The following is a 17,803-nucleotide window of genomic DNA, read 5'->3' as shown; positions in this document are numbered from 1 at the left end:
AGGGGTTTCGGGTAACAGCTGGGTTGGATTTTTGATGATAGTGGTTGACCTGGAACTGGGTTAAATTAGGCTTTGTGCTTAGCTTTATCTTGGACTGGGGGTTAGATTAGGATTGGGTTTATATTGAATTTGAGGGCTTTGCTCGGATTGGATCGGAATTTAGGTCACAATCGGGTCTGAGGTTGAACGTTGCGGTGGGTTGGGTTTTAAGTTAGAATAGTTTTTGGTTTGGTTGATAGCGGCTGAGCTGGAACTTTGGTTAGGTTTTATCTTTAGCTTTATCTTACATTTGGACCCTGGATTAGGATCGGCTTGGACTACAGATGGGTTTGGGTTGGGGTGAGTGTAGATGATAATGGCCAATCTGGATTTACGGATAAGTCTTGGAGTCTGGCTTGGATTGGGATACCTGGGTTTGGGTTGGAATGGGTTTGGATGATAGTGGCTGATGATGTTAAAGTCTGGTCAGAAATAGAGGTGAGGCTGGCTTACCCTGCACTATCCTTCACAGCTAACTAAACCCTGAAAACACACTCTTAATCACAGCATTTAGAAATGGAGGTCACACTGTCCAGTACTTCACACACTCTAAATCCCTCTCTCTGTTTTCACCCTACAGACGCACTGAGCCGGCATCTCGTCCTCATTCATGGCATTCATCGAAGCTCGATGAAGGCCAGCAGGAGCTGGACCCGGGAGCAATGGACAGCATGAGCAGCACGTGGCACCACAACTACCACGCCAGGTTAGTGTTTCTTATATATATCTAATGATTATCTAAGCCCCTGATGTTCAGTATATTATCATTTTCACCATTTCCTGAGTGAGATTTTGCTCAAGTTTTGATTTTTAATTGAATATTGTCAGTTCATGCTGGGATATGTCATTAAACCAAACATCCTCCTGTTTCAAACAAATGCATCTTCATTACTGGCCTCAGATATCTGGTCATCACTACATATGAAAAAAGTAAATCTCCTTTCTTTTAACATTTCAAACATCCAGACATTAAAGAAGTTAATAACTGGAGAAGTCAGTAGAGTCAAAGATAACTTGACTTGTAGATTCAGTGGATGCTTGTTCTTGGAGGTAGGAAGGCAATAATATTGTGGTAATTAACACATATACACATTTATGCTCATTCCAGTAAATGCGATAACAGCACTTGAGCTGCTGATCATCAGCTTTAGAACTGCGTTTACAACCAGCAGCTGTGGCAAATAACCCTCCTTACAGGCGCACCCTGCAGGTAATAGCACTTATCAATCTGCTGTCAAAATAAGAGCCTGAGACCTGCCTGACCTCAAACATTTCTAGCACAGTCTGAGGACATGTTTAGAAGTCTGGATTGTAGGTTTACTCAACACCACTATCTGTAAGTCACTCAGAAGGTCAAAGTTCATGGTTGCAGACACTCACGTGATGTCTTGTGTCTCATCTCAGGCCAATATACATGCATAGTCTAGTCTAAAGACCCCGTGTGATACAGCCACGCTTCCTTCATTTTTGTGTTATTTAAAAGCTAATCTTATTTTACAAAATGTTATTTATAAATTTTGCCTTAGAATGTTGGTGTTTCTTTTTTTGTCATGACCAACTTAATGTTTAAGACCCTGCGGTGCATAACAGAACAGACAAGAGACACAGCTGCTTATTGCTGTCTCACAAAGGATGTGAACTTTGACCCCCTGAATCCTGGAGTGTCTAAAAGCCAGTTTGTCTGCACCACTAGCGGCCTCTGAAGTTCCTTTTATATCCATGCTTAATGATCTACTACACTCTGAAATGTGTAGTAGAAACCTATGCAACATTTGGACTTGAGCTCGGTCGACACTTTCCTAATGAGTTCATGGGCTCAGTCACTCATTTCGGGTCATAGCATTGCGTATTTGGTCAATTTTGGTTAACCCTGAGGTTTCTAAAGGAGAATTATATGAGGTGTGTTCAGTGATGAATGACTTGCCATTGACAAGCAGATGGAGAAAAAAGACATTTTGAAGCTTGAGGCTTCAAAACAGAACGTTGTCCTTCAGTTCTTGTTTTATTTTGAAAGTTAGAGCCTCACGTGGCTTTCTGTATTTTTACTTCTTCCTTTGTTTGTTTTATTTGGGGGTTTTTTTTCCTATCCTGAGTTCACCTGTTTCTTATTATCCTTCTTTCACTGCTGTGTATTTAATTATTATGTTTCCCCTCAGTCTTTACCAAGTGGTGGTCTCTACTAACCCTGATTCCCTTCTTTTGCATTTTTGTTGTTTTATATCATTTACTGTATTAGCAACAGCCTGCCTCATCATGCAGGGTGTTTATGAGTAATAAAGTTCCTTCTTTTTCATCCACCTTTCTCCATCTGTCTGCATACTTGGATCCACTTTAGTCCTTTCTGAAGAATGGTGATAGTAGCTGACATGGCTGAACTTGGACATTTTAACATGAGACTCACATTTGAAGCCAGCACTGCCACTTTCACATTGGCTGAATTTTTCATCCCCCAGAGGTTGCCCTTTGGCTGGAGCCTATCACAGTTGACACTGGAGGTCACAGGCACCATGGCCAGTTAACTTTACATGTTTTATGTGAAGTGGACCTGCTGGTCAAAGGAAGTTACATCACTGATTCTTTGAAGCACCAGTGAGAGGGAAAATAAAAGCCTCTGATGTGGCTGTGAGGGAGAACGGAGCATTGGCGTTCCTTAAGCCCACCTCCCCCCTCTTTTAGGTCCCATGGAAACCCCTACTCATCCACCCACACAAACACAAACCCACATACACTCACACACTTGGTTGTCCTGATGTAGCATAATATTTTTTGCATTCCTTAATCCCCTGAGTAGAGGTGGGATTAAAACACAGAGAATGAGACATCCAGCTGACGAAGAGATGGATGCTGAAAGTGAAGTTAGACTCACAGAAGTCCGTGAACACAACCAGACGCTGTCCTCTTTTTCCACAGTCGTAATCGCATTGTGTTCGGTTGAAGGACTTGGTGGGTCAAACTGTGACGTCAATGCACATTTACATTCCAGTCAGTCATTCAGAGTGAGGTAGCGGTGCATTCGGCTGCGGATCACCAGCTTTACAACTGCTGGTTGTAAAGAACGCACACCTCATCATGTCGGCGTTCTGGCCCTTTTTTTCTCTAAGAGCCTGAGTCACTTTCAAAGAGATGCTACAATGCCAGTCTGAGCAGTGTGTCAGCTCTCCACTCGAGCATAAGACCGAACATTTGTGCTGTGCAACAGGGGCTTCTTCAGGATGCTTTTTTTTATGTGGGGTGGCACGAACAAAGTAAGGGGAGCACGGGAAATCAGAATATTTGATCCTAAATAAATTCAGGGTAGAAATCTGGTGTAGAAAACACAGGCCAACGTTTTCAGGCTTGTGCAGCTGGGTGCACTCATACAGTGAATGTTTTGCAGTGCCACTTTTGGAAAGTTTGCAAGATCTGCAGAGTAGAGTTTATGTTACTGGAAAGTTTTTTCAAGTATTTTGCAAAGTGGTGAAACAAACCTTTCTGCTTCAAAATATACTTAAAGCAAAAGTGCTCATTACACAGAATCATTAACATAGATCACAGTTATTGATTTATTAATGTTTATGTCACTCTAATGTAGCATTTGGAGTTGATTTAATCACGTATGTACAACTGGGTAACTTTATCTATAATATAAGCAGTAACTAAAGCTCTAGAATGGATGATATGGGGGAGGGGAGAAAAAAAGCTTTCATCTCACCTTCAACAACAATCCAACCATCACAGAAATGTATCGTTACCAAGAGCCATTCAATGAGATTTCCAACGTTATCAACACCATCTTCTCTTTCTATATGTTTCTAAAAAAATAAATGATGATCCACGCCACTGTGAGGGGGGACAGTCTCTTATACTTGAAGAGATTCATGCATTCTGTGAGAAAACATTTGTTCTTGTTGGGATAATTTCCTTTAAACTCACTCTTTATCTCATTAGTAGTAGTTACATGCATCAGTATATTACTACAGCACTATACAGTATATCTCCCCTTACTATATGATTTCTCCCAGAAAGTCCTTTAAGAAAAAGTCTAATTCTGCAGTAGGCAGATGGTGCGAATCATACAACTGTGGCACATCAAGCCACAGCTAACCACCAGCGCAGCTGATCCAGTTAATCCACAGCTGCACTGGTGGTTAGGAAAGACAAAACTGTCAGGAGACCATGTCATGAAAGCGTGAGCCCGAGTGAGTCATCTTTCCACAGTTGTTTAAGGCAAACATGACACCAAGAAAGCTAAAAAGACACTTGGAAATCAAACATCTCTTCAAAGAGAGGCTTGGCTTCACTACAAACAGTGCTGAATCAGAGGCAGCAAGCCCATTTGTTGGACTGTGTGAAAGTGTCTCATAAGGAGATGGAAGCATGTTATTGACCACTGGAGTGGTGACTCTTGTGCATAAAAAAGAAATTGAGATGTAATGCGGTGTCCAGATGTTGAGGCTGGGATGTCTAAAATGCCCTTCATGGTTCAAAGTCATCGTCATTGTCCCACTAAGGGAAATTTTGACAAAATAGCTACAAACTAGCAACATCTCCCCAGCCTCAGCTGTCCTTTGTGATTGGTTCTAATTAGATTTTACTGAAATGAAGCACTAAATGTAAGAGTTGTTGTCTCTCAGTGTCTCGACCAACGATCTCTCCGGCGGATTCGACTCTGGCTACCTGAGGAAGAGTCCGGACCAGTACAGCTCCAGGGGCAGCATGGACAGTCTGGACCATCCCCAGTCCTCCCAGCTTCACTCTGGAGCTCAGCACCAGCACTCACTGGCCCACCACAGACTCAGTGGACCCCACCCGGCCTACTCCTCCTGCCACCAGCTGTCCTCAGCCAGGTGCATAAACCAAACACTCCTCAGCAATTGTTAGGTATAAGCTGAAAAGTCAGTCTAACAGCAACTCCAATACTAATTTGTATATAAATCATTTGTCAGTTTTACCTTCAGAATGTAAAACTGACGTTACATTGAAGGCACAAAGAGAGGCATCCAGCCCTTTTTATATATTTTTACTTATTTGAAACATCCAAATGTGAGACTAATGCCAAAGTAAATTACGCTACGTTCACACTGCAGGTCTTAATGCTCAATTCGGATTTTTTGATCAAATCCGATTTTTTTTGTCTGCTTGTTCACACTACAAATAAAATGTGACAGCAAATGCGCTCTAGTGTGAACCCTCAAAGTGGCCCGCATACGTAAAAGAAGACGTCACACACGTGCTCTGTTTTAGACCCAGACCAAACAGTATTGTTTGACTGATGTCCCTTACTATAAAGACTTGTTTCGGACTTTACGTTTCCCAATTTTGCTTTAAGTTGTAAAGTTATTTTGTTATTTACATATGGCCTAATAATTATCCTTATTGCTGTTTTAGAGAGGAGCGGTGCTTCAAAGGATAGTTGCAGATTTCTGTCAGAATCTGCAGATTATACAGTACAAATAAAATGTTCACGTTTCTCCAACATTGTCTTCCAAACAGTTTCACTAACATCTACACTGGATGGCCAGGAAGTGTTCACGATGTCTTCTCGGGCGCTTCTCCGGCGCTGATAATTGGCGTCTGTCTTGTGTCAGTGACGTAAAAGACGGATTTAATGCGACCTGACCGTTCAAACAGCAGTCGCTTTCTAAAACATCAGATATGTATCAGATTCAGTACCACATACAAAAGTGACCCAGATCGGATTTGAAAATATCGGATTTGTGCTGTTCACACTGTCATACCATGATCGGATATGGGTCGCATATCGTCAAAAAAGTTGGATTGATGCGCTTTCACCTGCAGTGTGAACGTAGCCTTAGAGGTCTTTTGAAACTGAATAGCTAGGTCTTCAAAATTTACCTGCTTAGCATGTTGCCCAAATAGAACTTAACCCTAAACCTGGACCTGTCCCTGGTTCAGTCACTGATGGCCTGGTGGTTTTAAAGAGGTTGTCTTTGAACCAATTAAACTTAGGTTACATTTAAGCCACTTGGTAAACCAGCCTAGTTCCAGAAAGTAGAAGATAATGCCTTTCAAATCAAGTTACAGGGATTTGGTGTGCAGTTGGGTTAAAAGCTCTGTCTGGGTATATTAAATGGAGAAAAAAAGTTCCAGAAATATTCCCTAACTCTAAACATGTTACTGACAACCTGATGGATATTACATTAAATCTCTGTATGCTTATCCTTTGAACTAAACCTTAATCAGTGAGATCGGGACTAGTGTCACAGTCTTGAACTACTTGTTGTGTTCCAGGTCGTCCAACAGCATTGAACACTTGCACAGCAAGAGAGACTCTGCCTATTACTCTTTCTCCACTAGCTCCAGCATCCAAGAATACCACGCCTCCACCCCCTCAATCAGCACAGAGCGCTCCAGTTCACTGGACACCGTCCCTCAGAGAGCAGGGGGAAGTGGCGAGACGCACCAGGCTGACATGCGTTACGCCCCGTCAGTTTACGACACCCAGCAGGGCATCTTTCAGGAGCGCGAGCTGAGCTCCAACTCTGCCGTGTTCTTACGTAACAGCGACTCCAGAAGCGGGGGCGGAGCCAGGTCAGGGATAGTTCGAGATCTGGAAGGTAAAGTTTCTGTTACTGGAATGTTTTTCATGTTTTCAGGTATGGTAACTTTGATTCAGTAACGTCATTGTTTGTCCATGGTACTCTTGGTTTCAGGTTCAGTTAGCGGGGTTTGTTACCGTGGCAGCAGCAGCAGCAGCGGTGGTGCACCGGCATCAAACAGACACAGTGTAGGACCAATATGGGCCCCGGCAGCCAACCGCAGCTCCTATGAGAACCTGAAGGGGGCGCCTGCTCCACCAAGGCGCAGTGATAGCTATGCCGTTATCAGGAGCCACGAGAGACCAAACTCCTGGTCCAGTCTGGAGCACGCCAGATCACTACGGTAACCAGGTTCCATGAAGTTAGAGTGAACATTGATTCTCATTCAGTGCTTCACAAATTTATTTGAGCGACACCCAATGTATGGTTTATGACACAGCAACCCTAAATTAACCGTATTGGTCATTTTAATGGTTAATCCAGCAGCATGAGAAGGCTCTTTAATGAAAATGTTGTTTTTAATGTTAAAATACAGTTATTGTTCTTAATAATGCATGTTCAAATGTATTGCTTTAGCAAATAAAAAAAAATCACATTTTTTGATTAAAATGTCAAATTACAGTTACTTACTTGCATTCCTGAACAGAAAAAAATAGTTTTAGTGGCTTAGTGGTGTGCTTGATTAATTTCTGACTTCTCAGAGAAATCCAGTGTCATCATCTTTTATTTCAGTATAATAATTTACTATATTGCACAATATTTCTATTTAATACAATATTGTATCAAGCCATGTGGCTTACTGGATAGAATAAGTCCATTTCACTTTCACTTTTTTTTTCCTTTGAACTTGGGGCACCAAGTTATTGAGAAGTGTTTTTCTTTGAAGCTTTGCCAAGTAAGAATTTAATTATTTTGATTTTACAATGCTTTACAATAACTTGCAGTTTGCAGTGGGAAAAGATGAACTAAACATGTGTCACAATATGATATGTTATGTTATGACACAACATTATAAAATCCAACTTGCCACACTACAGTACTGTGTTCATACATTGTGATTACAATGTGATATCATATGCTACGTAATGGTAATATGGTGTGCTTTGTTATGATACAATAATGTGTAATGCAATGTGATATAATTTATCTAAATCTAAAATAATCTAAAATAACTGACATGGAGTGATACAATGCAATATGATACCATGCTTTATGATATTCAGTACAACATATTAAAATATACAACTCTACAATTCAACATGCTGTACCCAAGAACCATCTGCTTTTTATATAGCACATCCTGGTACAACACAATAGATTGGTGCTGCACTATAAGCTGCAGTATGAGTCAATATAATGCAGAGTGTTATTATGTAATACTGTATAATACAGACAGTGTGCAGAATGGCGCCATGTGTTTGTAAAGCAGCCATATCCGATGCAGTAGTGTACTTTAGTTGTGAAATATTTTCTACTTGTGTAAATTGGTAAGTCACTTAAACTATTTTATCTAATCAAAAGTTTTTCAATCTCTATTAGTTCTCTGCAGAAAGGCTCCTGGCATCACTCCAGTGGTAACGTTGCCTTAGGTAATGACTGCATTTACGTGCTCCGAGAATTAAACATGTAGAAACAGGTTCAAACAAAGACAATGATATATGACATGACTTTTTAGTAGCTTTATACTGTATAGATGAGAAAACTGACTAACTCTGACTGTTGATTCAGCTAAAGGCTCGTATGGTGCTGAGGGTCAGCTCCACACGGTGATGGAGAAGAGTCCAGAGAGCAGCCCCACCACAAGGCCCCGTCAGGGTGGAGGCTTTCCTCAACCCCCGTCCCCTACCGGGCCTTCCTCTGGATCTGCAGGCCCCACGCCACAGGCCAGCCGGTTTATCCTTCCTACCAGCATTTACCCTGTTCCCCAGCCTGAGCCACACTATGCACAGATGCCCAACTCCCCCAGCCCAGGCCCCTGTGGAGTCTACCCAGCCTTGGCCAAGGAGAGCAACCGGCAAACGCAACATGAAGGAGCAACAGAGGGGCAGAGAGATGGAAGGATGTCAGCCACAGAAAATGGATACCAAACTAACACTTCATCCTACCCCCACAGCTCTTACCCAACAGACAGGTGATGGTTTGTTTAGGCTTCTGTGTTTCTTTTTCTTTCTATTTAGCTAACATCTAAAAAATGTTAGCAAAACTGTTCTTGCTTCTCAGAGAAATAACCCCCTCTTTTAATCGTTTTGTTTTTCCCAATACATCCACAACAGTCATGTTTTGCCAAAGTCATAGACATCATGCATTTCTTTCTGGTAGTTTTGAAGCAACATTAGCATTTATTGCATTAAGTCAGAAGTAACCATATTTAGCTCGAGGCGGGGGCCTTAATGTTCAGCTTGGTTATCAAACTGCATCCATCATGATCCAGCTCAGTGGATGCAGTAGTGGAGGTGCACTCTACAGCACCCACGCCCCTAACTTTAAACCTTACTGAAATCCAAACAGGTGGCCCTTCTGTACAGGAATGAAGGGGGAAATTAGCTGATCTTTGTACCAGGCTATGAACATCTAATTTGGACCTTTTTGTGAGTCTTTTGGAGCCAGATTTTGGTGCTCAGAAGAACTGCAGTTTTTGGATAGAACCAGCATTAAAATGCTTTTGGTGGTAATTCAGTCTCATGCTTTTGATAGGCATCAACAGGAAGAGTCCAGCTTTGGACCCTACAACCCACGCATCAAAACTATTGGAGGGGGAACAGAGAGCGAGACAGTGGTCCAAAGAGCCCAGAATCATCAGAGCATCCAAGAGCAGAAACAGGATTTCCATATTCCCCAAAATTACTCAGCCCCTGAAGTCAGGCGCGCATCATCACAGGAGAGGAGCGACCCCTACGCAGCTGTCCAGTCCTTGGGAGACCAAAACAGGTACAGTTAGAGTGGGTGGGGTCTGCGAAAGTTCATGATTGTTCAAGAGATCAGAGTCTGATTTCAAATCAATGGCCGCTTCACGCCTGTGATGTCTTTTGATCTCTTTTCAGATCAGTAGACCAGTCCAGCATTCATTCAGAGCCTGTAGCATCTTCCAGGCTCACCCTTGGACAGGTTCCACCCAACCACTCACCTGGTCAGGCCCAGCCTCAGGCTCCACCCTCTTCTGCCTCACACCATTCTCCCCAGCACCTCAGCGACTCATCCGCTCTGCACTACCAGAACTGGGACCACGGAGAGCAGGACAAAGACAAAGAGCACCCACTGACCCGCCTGGAGCTCGCCCTTGCCGAGGTCCAGCGGTGCGGCAGCCCTGAAAGCAATGCCCCCCAAGGGCCCGCTCGCAGCCTCTCTGTTTTGGAGAAAGTCAGTCGCTTCGAACGTCAACAACGCAACGGAAAGCAGCGCAGTCACAGCACCTCACACAACAAGGCCCATCTACGGGTAACTGCAAACAAGATTAAAATATTTCTTCTGATGATCTCAGAAGTGAAAAGGCTTCCTTATGCTTAGCTTCTTTCAATACTTTATGCTTCCTTATTCAGAATCAGATCACAGACAAAGGCCGCAGCGCTCCTTGTGGAACAGAGGACCTCAGAAACATGCTGGAGAGAAGCACCAAGGGCATCAAAGTCCAAAGGACTCCGAGCTACAGAGGAGGCAGCAGTGAGCATATGAAACACAGGTAGAGTAATTCTGAAAATACAGATGAGTATATAACTAACTACTGGTCTAAAAAGTGTTGGTTAAATTTCCGTGTGATGTTCAGAACTCCAACAGATCCAGTTTCAGCCCTGCAGAGGAGTCGCAGCAGCTTCCATCTAGATGGATCCAAGGAGGAGGACAGCAGTAAGAACTTACCCTGGAGACAGGAAATCCAAGAGATCATGGCCCCAATGCAGGACACATCCACAAACAGGTCCTTTAACAAGTCATCACAATGGCACATCCAACATCCAACAGCTCAGTGTGATGATCCTGATCCAAGAAATGTCTCTCCAAACAGATCTTACAGGGACTCCTTGAAAGACGCCCAGTCTAAGGTCCTACGATCCACCTCCTTCAGACGGAGGGACCTCACCTCATCGGGCAGTGCCCAGCCTGCTCCAGCTCCTCCTTCTGTCTCCTCCCCTGGCAGCCAGCAGCCTCCACCCGTCCCTCCCAAATACCACTCACTGGAGAAAAAAGGCCCCACGACCATGCCAAAGCCACGGGGCATTGTCATCACGCCACAGTCACAACCTCTGGTCACTTCCGCTCACACACCCAAGGAGAGGCACTTGGTTACTCCCGATGTTCGAGGCTCTAGCCCACCACCCCTCCCCAGCGTCCCACCCGTTGGACAGCCTCCTTCACGGCGGATTTGTGGCCGCAAGCGTTTGACGGCAGACCAGAAGAAGCGCTCATACTCAGAACCAGAGAACATGAATGAGGTTGGGATTTCTGACCCAGAGACCATGTCCTTATTCCGGCGTGGAGGAGGTAAGATTTCCAATTTTTAAAAGCAAACTCCTTTTGCCCTTGTGTGGTAAACAAATTATTCAAATGATTCCAGTTTAGTTACTTTGCTGGAAATGCTGAAATCCATTTTTTTCTTTCTCTTCCAGAAACCAGTGTGGCAGACCGTCGGAAGGTGTTTGAACCTGCTGCAGGTTCTGTTGGGAGTGGAGCTTCTCAGAATGCCATATCAAGGCCCGACCTGCGACAAGTGCAGCAAGAAGCTCTTGCTAAGTACATAGAGAGGAAGAGAGGCGTGAGGAAAGATGAGGGAGGACAGAGGAGCATCTCGAGGCCTCGCAGTGCTTATTTTCAGCCTGAAAATGTTAACCATGCAGGTGGGTGCAGGTGCCTGGTAAAGTATCCAGGCAGAAAGGTGGAGCAGTGAGGTTTGATACATGGATAAATGAAAGGTTTAAGTGAGAGGTATAAGGCAAATCACTTTTCCTCCTTTCCTTTGTCTTCAGCCTCCTCCTGTTACTCAGACTCCCTCAGCCTCTCCTCCGCTTCCAGCCTGCTCTCCCTCCAAGACCCATGTCCAGCTTCTCCTCAGGGGGAGAAGCACCCCAACTCAACTCTTCTTCCTGACCTGCGGAGCCACCAGTCTAACTTCTTCTACCCAGGCAGGGTCACCACACCGAGGCCACCAGCTCACCCACCATCAAGGTATGCAAGAACAGGCCCCAGCTGAATCTAATTCTCTTAGTAGCATTGTTTAGGACACTTTGGTGGCTCCCGATTTTATAAAACGTTAAATCTTCTCCTGCTTTCTTCTCTTAGCACTCCTTCTGGCTCAACTCTTGATCAGATCTACCAGGATCTTGTTCCTGAAGCAGAGCTCAGGAGACACAGCCAGTCATCCATCAGAGAGCCGAGCCTGGGCCGTGAACAGCAAGTTGCAGAGCCTCAAGTCAACCGGGGACTGTCTAAGCAGCTCAATGTTGCTCTGCAGAAGGCTGGGTCAGTTCACAAAACAGGGAAGTCAGCCTCAGCTGAGAATCTCCTGGAGCGATCCGAGGACACGCGAGCCCCCCCTCAGCACTTTCGCTCTCGTTCATCCCCCATCATGGAGAGACTAAATGAGGTAACGCTCTGCTCCGCTGCGGTGCTCACAGCGGTTATTGTCGTGAATGTAGAGGCAAGAAATCATTCTTTCAGGCAGACAAGGAAAAAGCAGCCAATCTCGTGCCAGCACACCAGCTTCTAGTTCAGATAGCCTTCTACTCATCCATTTGCCAAATCTCACATAGGAAGCTGCAGCGCATCTACAAGCCACCTCCACCCTACCTCCTCCTCTTCATGAGCTATCTGTCGTATCTGCTTCCTGCTCGGTTCTGTATGGGAGGTCTTCCTTTCCTTTCTTTATGCCTTCCCTGTTTATTTATATGGTGGTCCTTAATTAACTATAATGAACATATAATAAATAAAATTACAGTAATAAGTATATCTTAAAAAATTATCATTTTAGAGATTGATTGTCATTTCTGTAATAGGAAGGATCTTGCAGTTATATGCTAATAACATTGGGACTTTAGAAATAACAAATAACACAGCATCTCACCTTTTCCAGCTTTTTCCCATCACTCTGTTGATCATGCCGACCATCAAACGTCAGGTTAAAAAGATCAGAAGATGCACATCAAGCGCCCTGCATGCAGCCACCAGCTGTGACATCACAATAAAACAAAGTTTTATTTTCAAACTTCAAGATTCAAAAGGCAGCAGCTGCCAACTTAACCCATTGTGAGATAGTGATTTGAAAATGTAGTGTAAGGATAATTAAACTGTAAGTGAAGTGTTGAAGGTCCATATGTCAAACATTATATTAATCCAATATGTCAAAATAGAAATAATAATATTTCCCAAACAGGAGTGAAACTGTCTGTTATTTTGGTTACATAACTATTAGGAAACAGAGAAACAAAGCCATTTTTACTTAGAATTGTTTAAGTCAATGTTTGCAGATGATACAAATAATATAGCTATAATCAGCGTCTGTCCTAGAGAGGTTTTTGTGTTCCAGCGACTCAGAGAGCACGCTATAATCCAAATATAAAAAAGGGTTTGGGAAAACAAGCAGCTCAGCCTTTGCCAACAGAGACTTCAGCGTCATGTGACCCAGCCCGGTGCTGCAGAAGCCAATGAAACAGGAATGCATTACTTTGTAATGTAAACTGAGTATTTCTGCAGCTTACTTTTAGATTGTCACAGTGAAAGATAAGATAATTCACGCCGCGATAATAAAACACTGCAGTGTTTTGGTGTCTGATAAACCTTCATGAGTCTGTCACTTCGTTCCCTTCCTCCACTTTGGCCTAAAGAGGCATTCATGGACCTGTTTGTATTTCCACTTATTTGATCACATTTGCACCAGAGTCACACAGGAAATAGCCCAAATCCTCAGGGTTTCCTGTGAGGTGCCAGTGAGCCGGGATGGTGACTGGGCGCTGTCTGATGCAGATGATAAGAAACACAAACACACACACACGTGCTTACATGCATCTTAAAGGAATGCTGTAACGGATAAATTCATCCTTTATCTCTTTCAGTAATCAGACCTGCCCGTGTCACATAAACATCATTACAGCTCAGTCCAAGTTGAGGGTTTGAGTTAAATTTACCTCTTTTTTTCCAGAAATCTTTTAATGACAGCCAAAGGCTGGATCTGAAATGTAACATCTTCTAATTACTGAAGCTAGAGGCTAAAATGCAACCTAACCCTAAATCCTGCCTTTAAGTGGTGGATGTTAAGGGGTTAAATTTAAGAACTTTATGTTCCCGGATCGTTGCCGAAACATGCCAAAGGAGAGTTTACAGGTCAAAGTCGGCTTGCTGGAGAGACATCAGTGCATGTGGTCTTAATGTGTGATAAGGTCTGTGGTCAGACTTGTGATCGCTGATGGCGCTGTCTGGGTTTTTCAAACAGCTCAGAGACACAGGAACAGGAGTATTTAGTGTTTCTTGCTAGTCTTGATTTATAAAGCCCAAGAGCTCAAAGAATGGCGTTAAACATGAGAGAAACCCCTTGATTCAGATAAGGATAATTCTACTGTACACACACTGTGATTTATAAGAACAGAATGATTTCATTAAAGTAAATAAAGTGATTACACATTACACCTGGTTACTGCGACTGCAGTAATCAGTTTTGTAACTAAACCATGGCAGACTCGATGACATTTCCATGCTTTTCAGAATTCTTTATTACTACACACACGTTTGCTGTTCACAGCAGCTTCCAGCCACCAGCCGAACACACATCACCAACAACAACACCTGACAGGACTCTTTCTGCCAGTGATGCGTGATTGCAGATGCCGCTCGGGTGCCTCCGCCTCTCCTGCAGTGGCACCGCAGACCATGCCACAAGTTTATTATTATTATTATTATTATTATTCAGCAACCAGATCAAGGCAGAACCCTTTAATTTATCATCTCCATCTGCATCTAAACCTGGATAATCATAGAAAGAAATTGCAGAAAGCATCTTCTGGAATTTTAATGTCTTAAGTTCCACCAGGTCACCAGGGGCCTGCTTTAAGGTTAGGTTTTACCCACATAGAAACTAGAAAATTTCATTTTTGCTTTTTTGCTTTTGCATTCTCTGTTTTCAAATATTTCCATTTGGGTGACCCTAAAAGTGGAAAAATCTATAATATATAAAAGGTTATTTTGACATTAAGGTGCCAGTGACTCCTTGGATATCAAGAAGTAAAACTGACTTCTTGTACTTGACCTTAATGTGCCAAGGGTTTTTAGAGGTTATAAGCTTTGATTTGGCTAAACATACATACATTAATATGTATGAAACTACAAGAAATTGATTATTCCACTTTCTCTCTTTGTGTTTCAGGACTTCCTTCCAGACGATGTCCGGATGTTTGGCGTCTTCATCTCGGAACATGAACGCTGTGCTCTGGCTGCCGACAGGTACGCCGCGTTTCTATGACCACCATGTCTGGGTTTCACCTGGTGGGTTCTTCTGGTCCTTCATTACTATCTTCCTGTCATATGACCATCAAGGATCCATAACTTTATTTACAAGTACAGCACCGTGCAAGTGATTTCTTGGTCCTCATACAGCCCAGTGTGAGCTCAAGTGGGTCAGACAATCAGTAAAACAAAAGCATAATAACCTAACTTTGCTTGTAAATGAGTAAAAAGAATTCTGCTAAGACAAGAATTCTGCTATTTGAAGTGTCTGAAAGTTTAATCAGTCTTCATCGATGCATAATCAACAAAAGTTAAGATCCTGAACGTCTCTCTGCAGAGCCTTTTCTCTGGCGATTCGTTCAGTTTAGTAGATAAGGTTTAAAATGTGACTAAGGACTGAGGGATCGTGGGAATTCAGGTTCATTGCTGAATGCGGTATTTTAGCTCTCTTCCATAAAAGGCTGTGGACTCTCAGACTGTGCTTGCTTTAGGCTCTTTGCTATTTTAAAATCATCTTGTGCCCAGCTGTTGGCATCACGGAGAGAAGGACACATTTAGGGGGAGAAAGAAGGAAAGGAGGACTGGATATAAAGGATATAAGGGATTGGGGGTGATGGAGGCACAGGGGCAACAGCTAAAGGAGACACAGAGCTAAAGGAGAAGGTGAAAGGAGATATGGGTGAAAGGAGGAACAGATGACATGCAAGAGTTGAAAAGGATGAATACGGAAGGTGGTGGTAAGAAGGAAAGAAGAGGAGCAACTGAGAACCAGTAAAAGTTTTAAAAAAAGAGGAAGGAGGGTGTAAGAAGGTTTTACAGCTTTACTTCTTCTGTTCTTTAGAAATGAAACTCCAGGCAGCTTTCTGAAAAGCTTTTAGAGAAAAAGAAGGGAGTATCTGTTGTATGAAATGAGAACAGGCAAGGGGAGGTATAGTATTTAAAGTTGAGAGGAGGGAAGAAAGGGTATAAAGTTACAAAATGAGGCAGAAGATTGGCCTTCTCGGAGTTCAGGGTGGAGAAAGAAAGAGAAGAAGGAGTTAAATAAGGGAGGAATGAGGAGTTTTTAAGAAGCAGGAAAAACTCCCTGGCACTGAGAGGGAAAAATAAACAGAATACCAACTCTTGTCTGCAGGGATTTATTAGTTACAGACATTTAAATATGTTTGCCCTTAAAATGTGAAGGTGAAAAGTCAATCTGAGGAATTCTGAGTGTGTGTTTACACAGATCAGTCTGGTGTCTGGATATAACCAGGAACACGAGGGCAGAAATCCAGATAACTGAGCACAAACAGCTGATAAGATCAAAAGTAGTTTAGATCACAGTTAGGACACTGGATGTTAGGAACAACTAAAGGTCAATAGCACTTTATTTAAACCTGAAAACAACACTTTGCATATATTTTATATTACTTTATGGATTGACAGCCAGTAACGTCTCCTAAAGCAGCAGTACTAGTTTCCATCCATTTGTCTTGTGGTTATCTGGGGTCACAGTTCCAGCCAGCTAAGCGAGTTATTTCAGGTCAACTCGAGGCATTTTTAGGCCAGTGTGATCTATAGTCTCTCCAGCATGTTCTCAGTCTAAGCCAGGACTCTCCTACCAGTTAAAAGTGCCTGGAAAACCTCCAATTGAAGACGCCCAAGAGGCATCCTGATCACATACCCACATACATGCTTTAAGAAAACATGAAACACACACAAGTCAATACTCTGACCAGCTGCCAGAAACAATGTTGCAGCTATAAACCACTGCAGACCGAGAAGAATTTTCTCTAATGGTCTTCAGTCGACCTGGAACTTTAATTAAAGTCGATTACTTTATGTCTGCAAGAAGTTTTGTCAAATTAAAAAACCCACTAATGCAAATTCCGTGAATCCAACATCAGTGAGTTTGGCATCCAGTTTTCATAATAATCTATGGTTTACTCTCTGGGGAATAGGAATGACATAAAATGATAAAATAATAATTAAATCATGAGATCATCCATGCAATGCTTTTCTACCACTTACCTGTGTCTGGGTCGCAGAGTCTGCCTCTGCGACCCAGACTTCTGCAGTCAGAGTTACTTAGACCTCCCTCTCCTGACCCACCTCCTCCAGTTCAACACCAAGGCATTCCCCACCCAGGCAAGAAACATAGTCTCTCACGTTTGCCTCGCTCTTCTGTAGGGTCCTCCATCCCATGTAGGAGGAGTCAAGAAAGCATTGTAGTGAGATGCTGAACCACATCACCAATTCCTTTTGATGTGAAGTAGAAGCATCTTTAGTTGGAATCCCTCCCAAATGACTGCGCTTCTCTTCCTATCTAACAGTGGTCCGAAACACCCTTCAGATGAAACTCATTTCTGCCTTCTGTATCCGCGCTCAACATCCGCAGGTTCCAATATATACACGAAAAGCAAATATATTATCCTGAGGCCACTGAACCGGAAGCTCCGGGCTATACCTAGAAATTCTTTCTATAATGAACGGAATCGATGACGGTCAGTTGACCTACTAGAGCTGAACGCTAACCAGGAGCCACTTATTGTCAGATAATAAGATATCCCATTGCTGTCCAAATTTTAAACCAACAAAATGTGCTTAGTTGTAGATATATTTTCAGTACCACTGTTTTCCTCACTTTCTTTATTCTTTTCTTCATGTTTTCCTTTAAGACCTGCAAACGTCCATGTACCAGAAGGCTTCATCTCTCCATCCCAGAACAGCATGAACACCTCCCAGCCCATAGGACCCTCTACAGGTGAGTGAAATTAAAAAAAAAACAACATTAAAAAGTGTGAAATTTGCAGCCTTTTTAATTA

General features: G+C 43.0%; 1 protein-coding gene across 5 annotated transcripts in view; it reads left to right on the top strand.

Moving 5' to 3' along the window:
• The window catches only part of shroom3 (shroom family member 3), a 78,167-nt gene that overhangs the window by 48,288 nt on the left and 12,076 nt on the right, over positions 1-17,803 (top strand). For all 5 annotated transcript variants that reach the window (XM_082541630.1, XM_082541634.1, XM_082541631.1 and 2 more), the window contains 16 exons: positions 620-745; positions 4,653-4,865; positions 6,271-6,596; positions 6,693-6,921; positions 8,118-8,167; positions 8,307-8,709; positions 9,273-9,506; positions 9,620-10,013; positions 10,115-10,254; positions 10,339-10,488; positions 10,576-11,051; positions 11,177-11,404; positions 11,534-11,732; positions 11,847-12,150; positions 14,920-14,996; positions 17,657-17,742. In XM_082541630.1, coding sequence (XP_082397756.1) covers positions 620-745; positions 4,653-4,865; positions 6,271-6,596; positions 6,693-6,921; positions 8,118-8,167; positions 8,307-8,709; positions 9,273-9,506; positions 9,620-10,013; positions 10,115-10,254; positions 10,339-10,488; positions 10,576-11,051; positions 11,177-11,404; positions 11,534-11,732; positions 11,847-12,150; positions 14,920-14,996; positions 17,657-17,742 — 3,635 coding nt within the window. The remainder of the gene's footprint in view (positions 1-619; positions 746-4,652; positions 4,866-6,270; positions 6,597-6,692; positions 6,922-8,117; positions 8,168-8,306; positions 8,710-9,272; positions 9,507-9,619; positions 10,014-10,114; positions 10,255-10,338; positions 10,489-10,575; positions 11,052-11,176; positions 11,405-11,533; positions 11,733-11,846; positions 12,151-14,919; positions 14,997-17,656; positions 17,743-17,803) is intronic.

The sequence above is a fragment of the Aulonocara stuartgranti genome (genome assembly GCF_965226115.1).
Source record: "Aulonocara stuartgranti genome assembly, chromosome: 7".
Taxonomy (NCBI): domain Eukaryota; kingdom Metazoa; phylum Chordata; class Actinopteri; order Cichliformes; family Cichlidae; genus Aulonocara; species Aulonocara stuartgranti.
The sequence above is the reverse complement of the archived record's forward strand: the minus strand, read 5'-3'. Positions and strand labels throughout refer to the sequence as shown.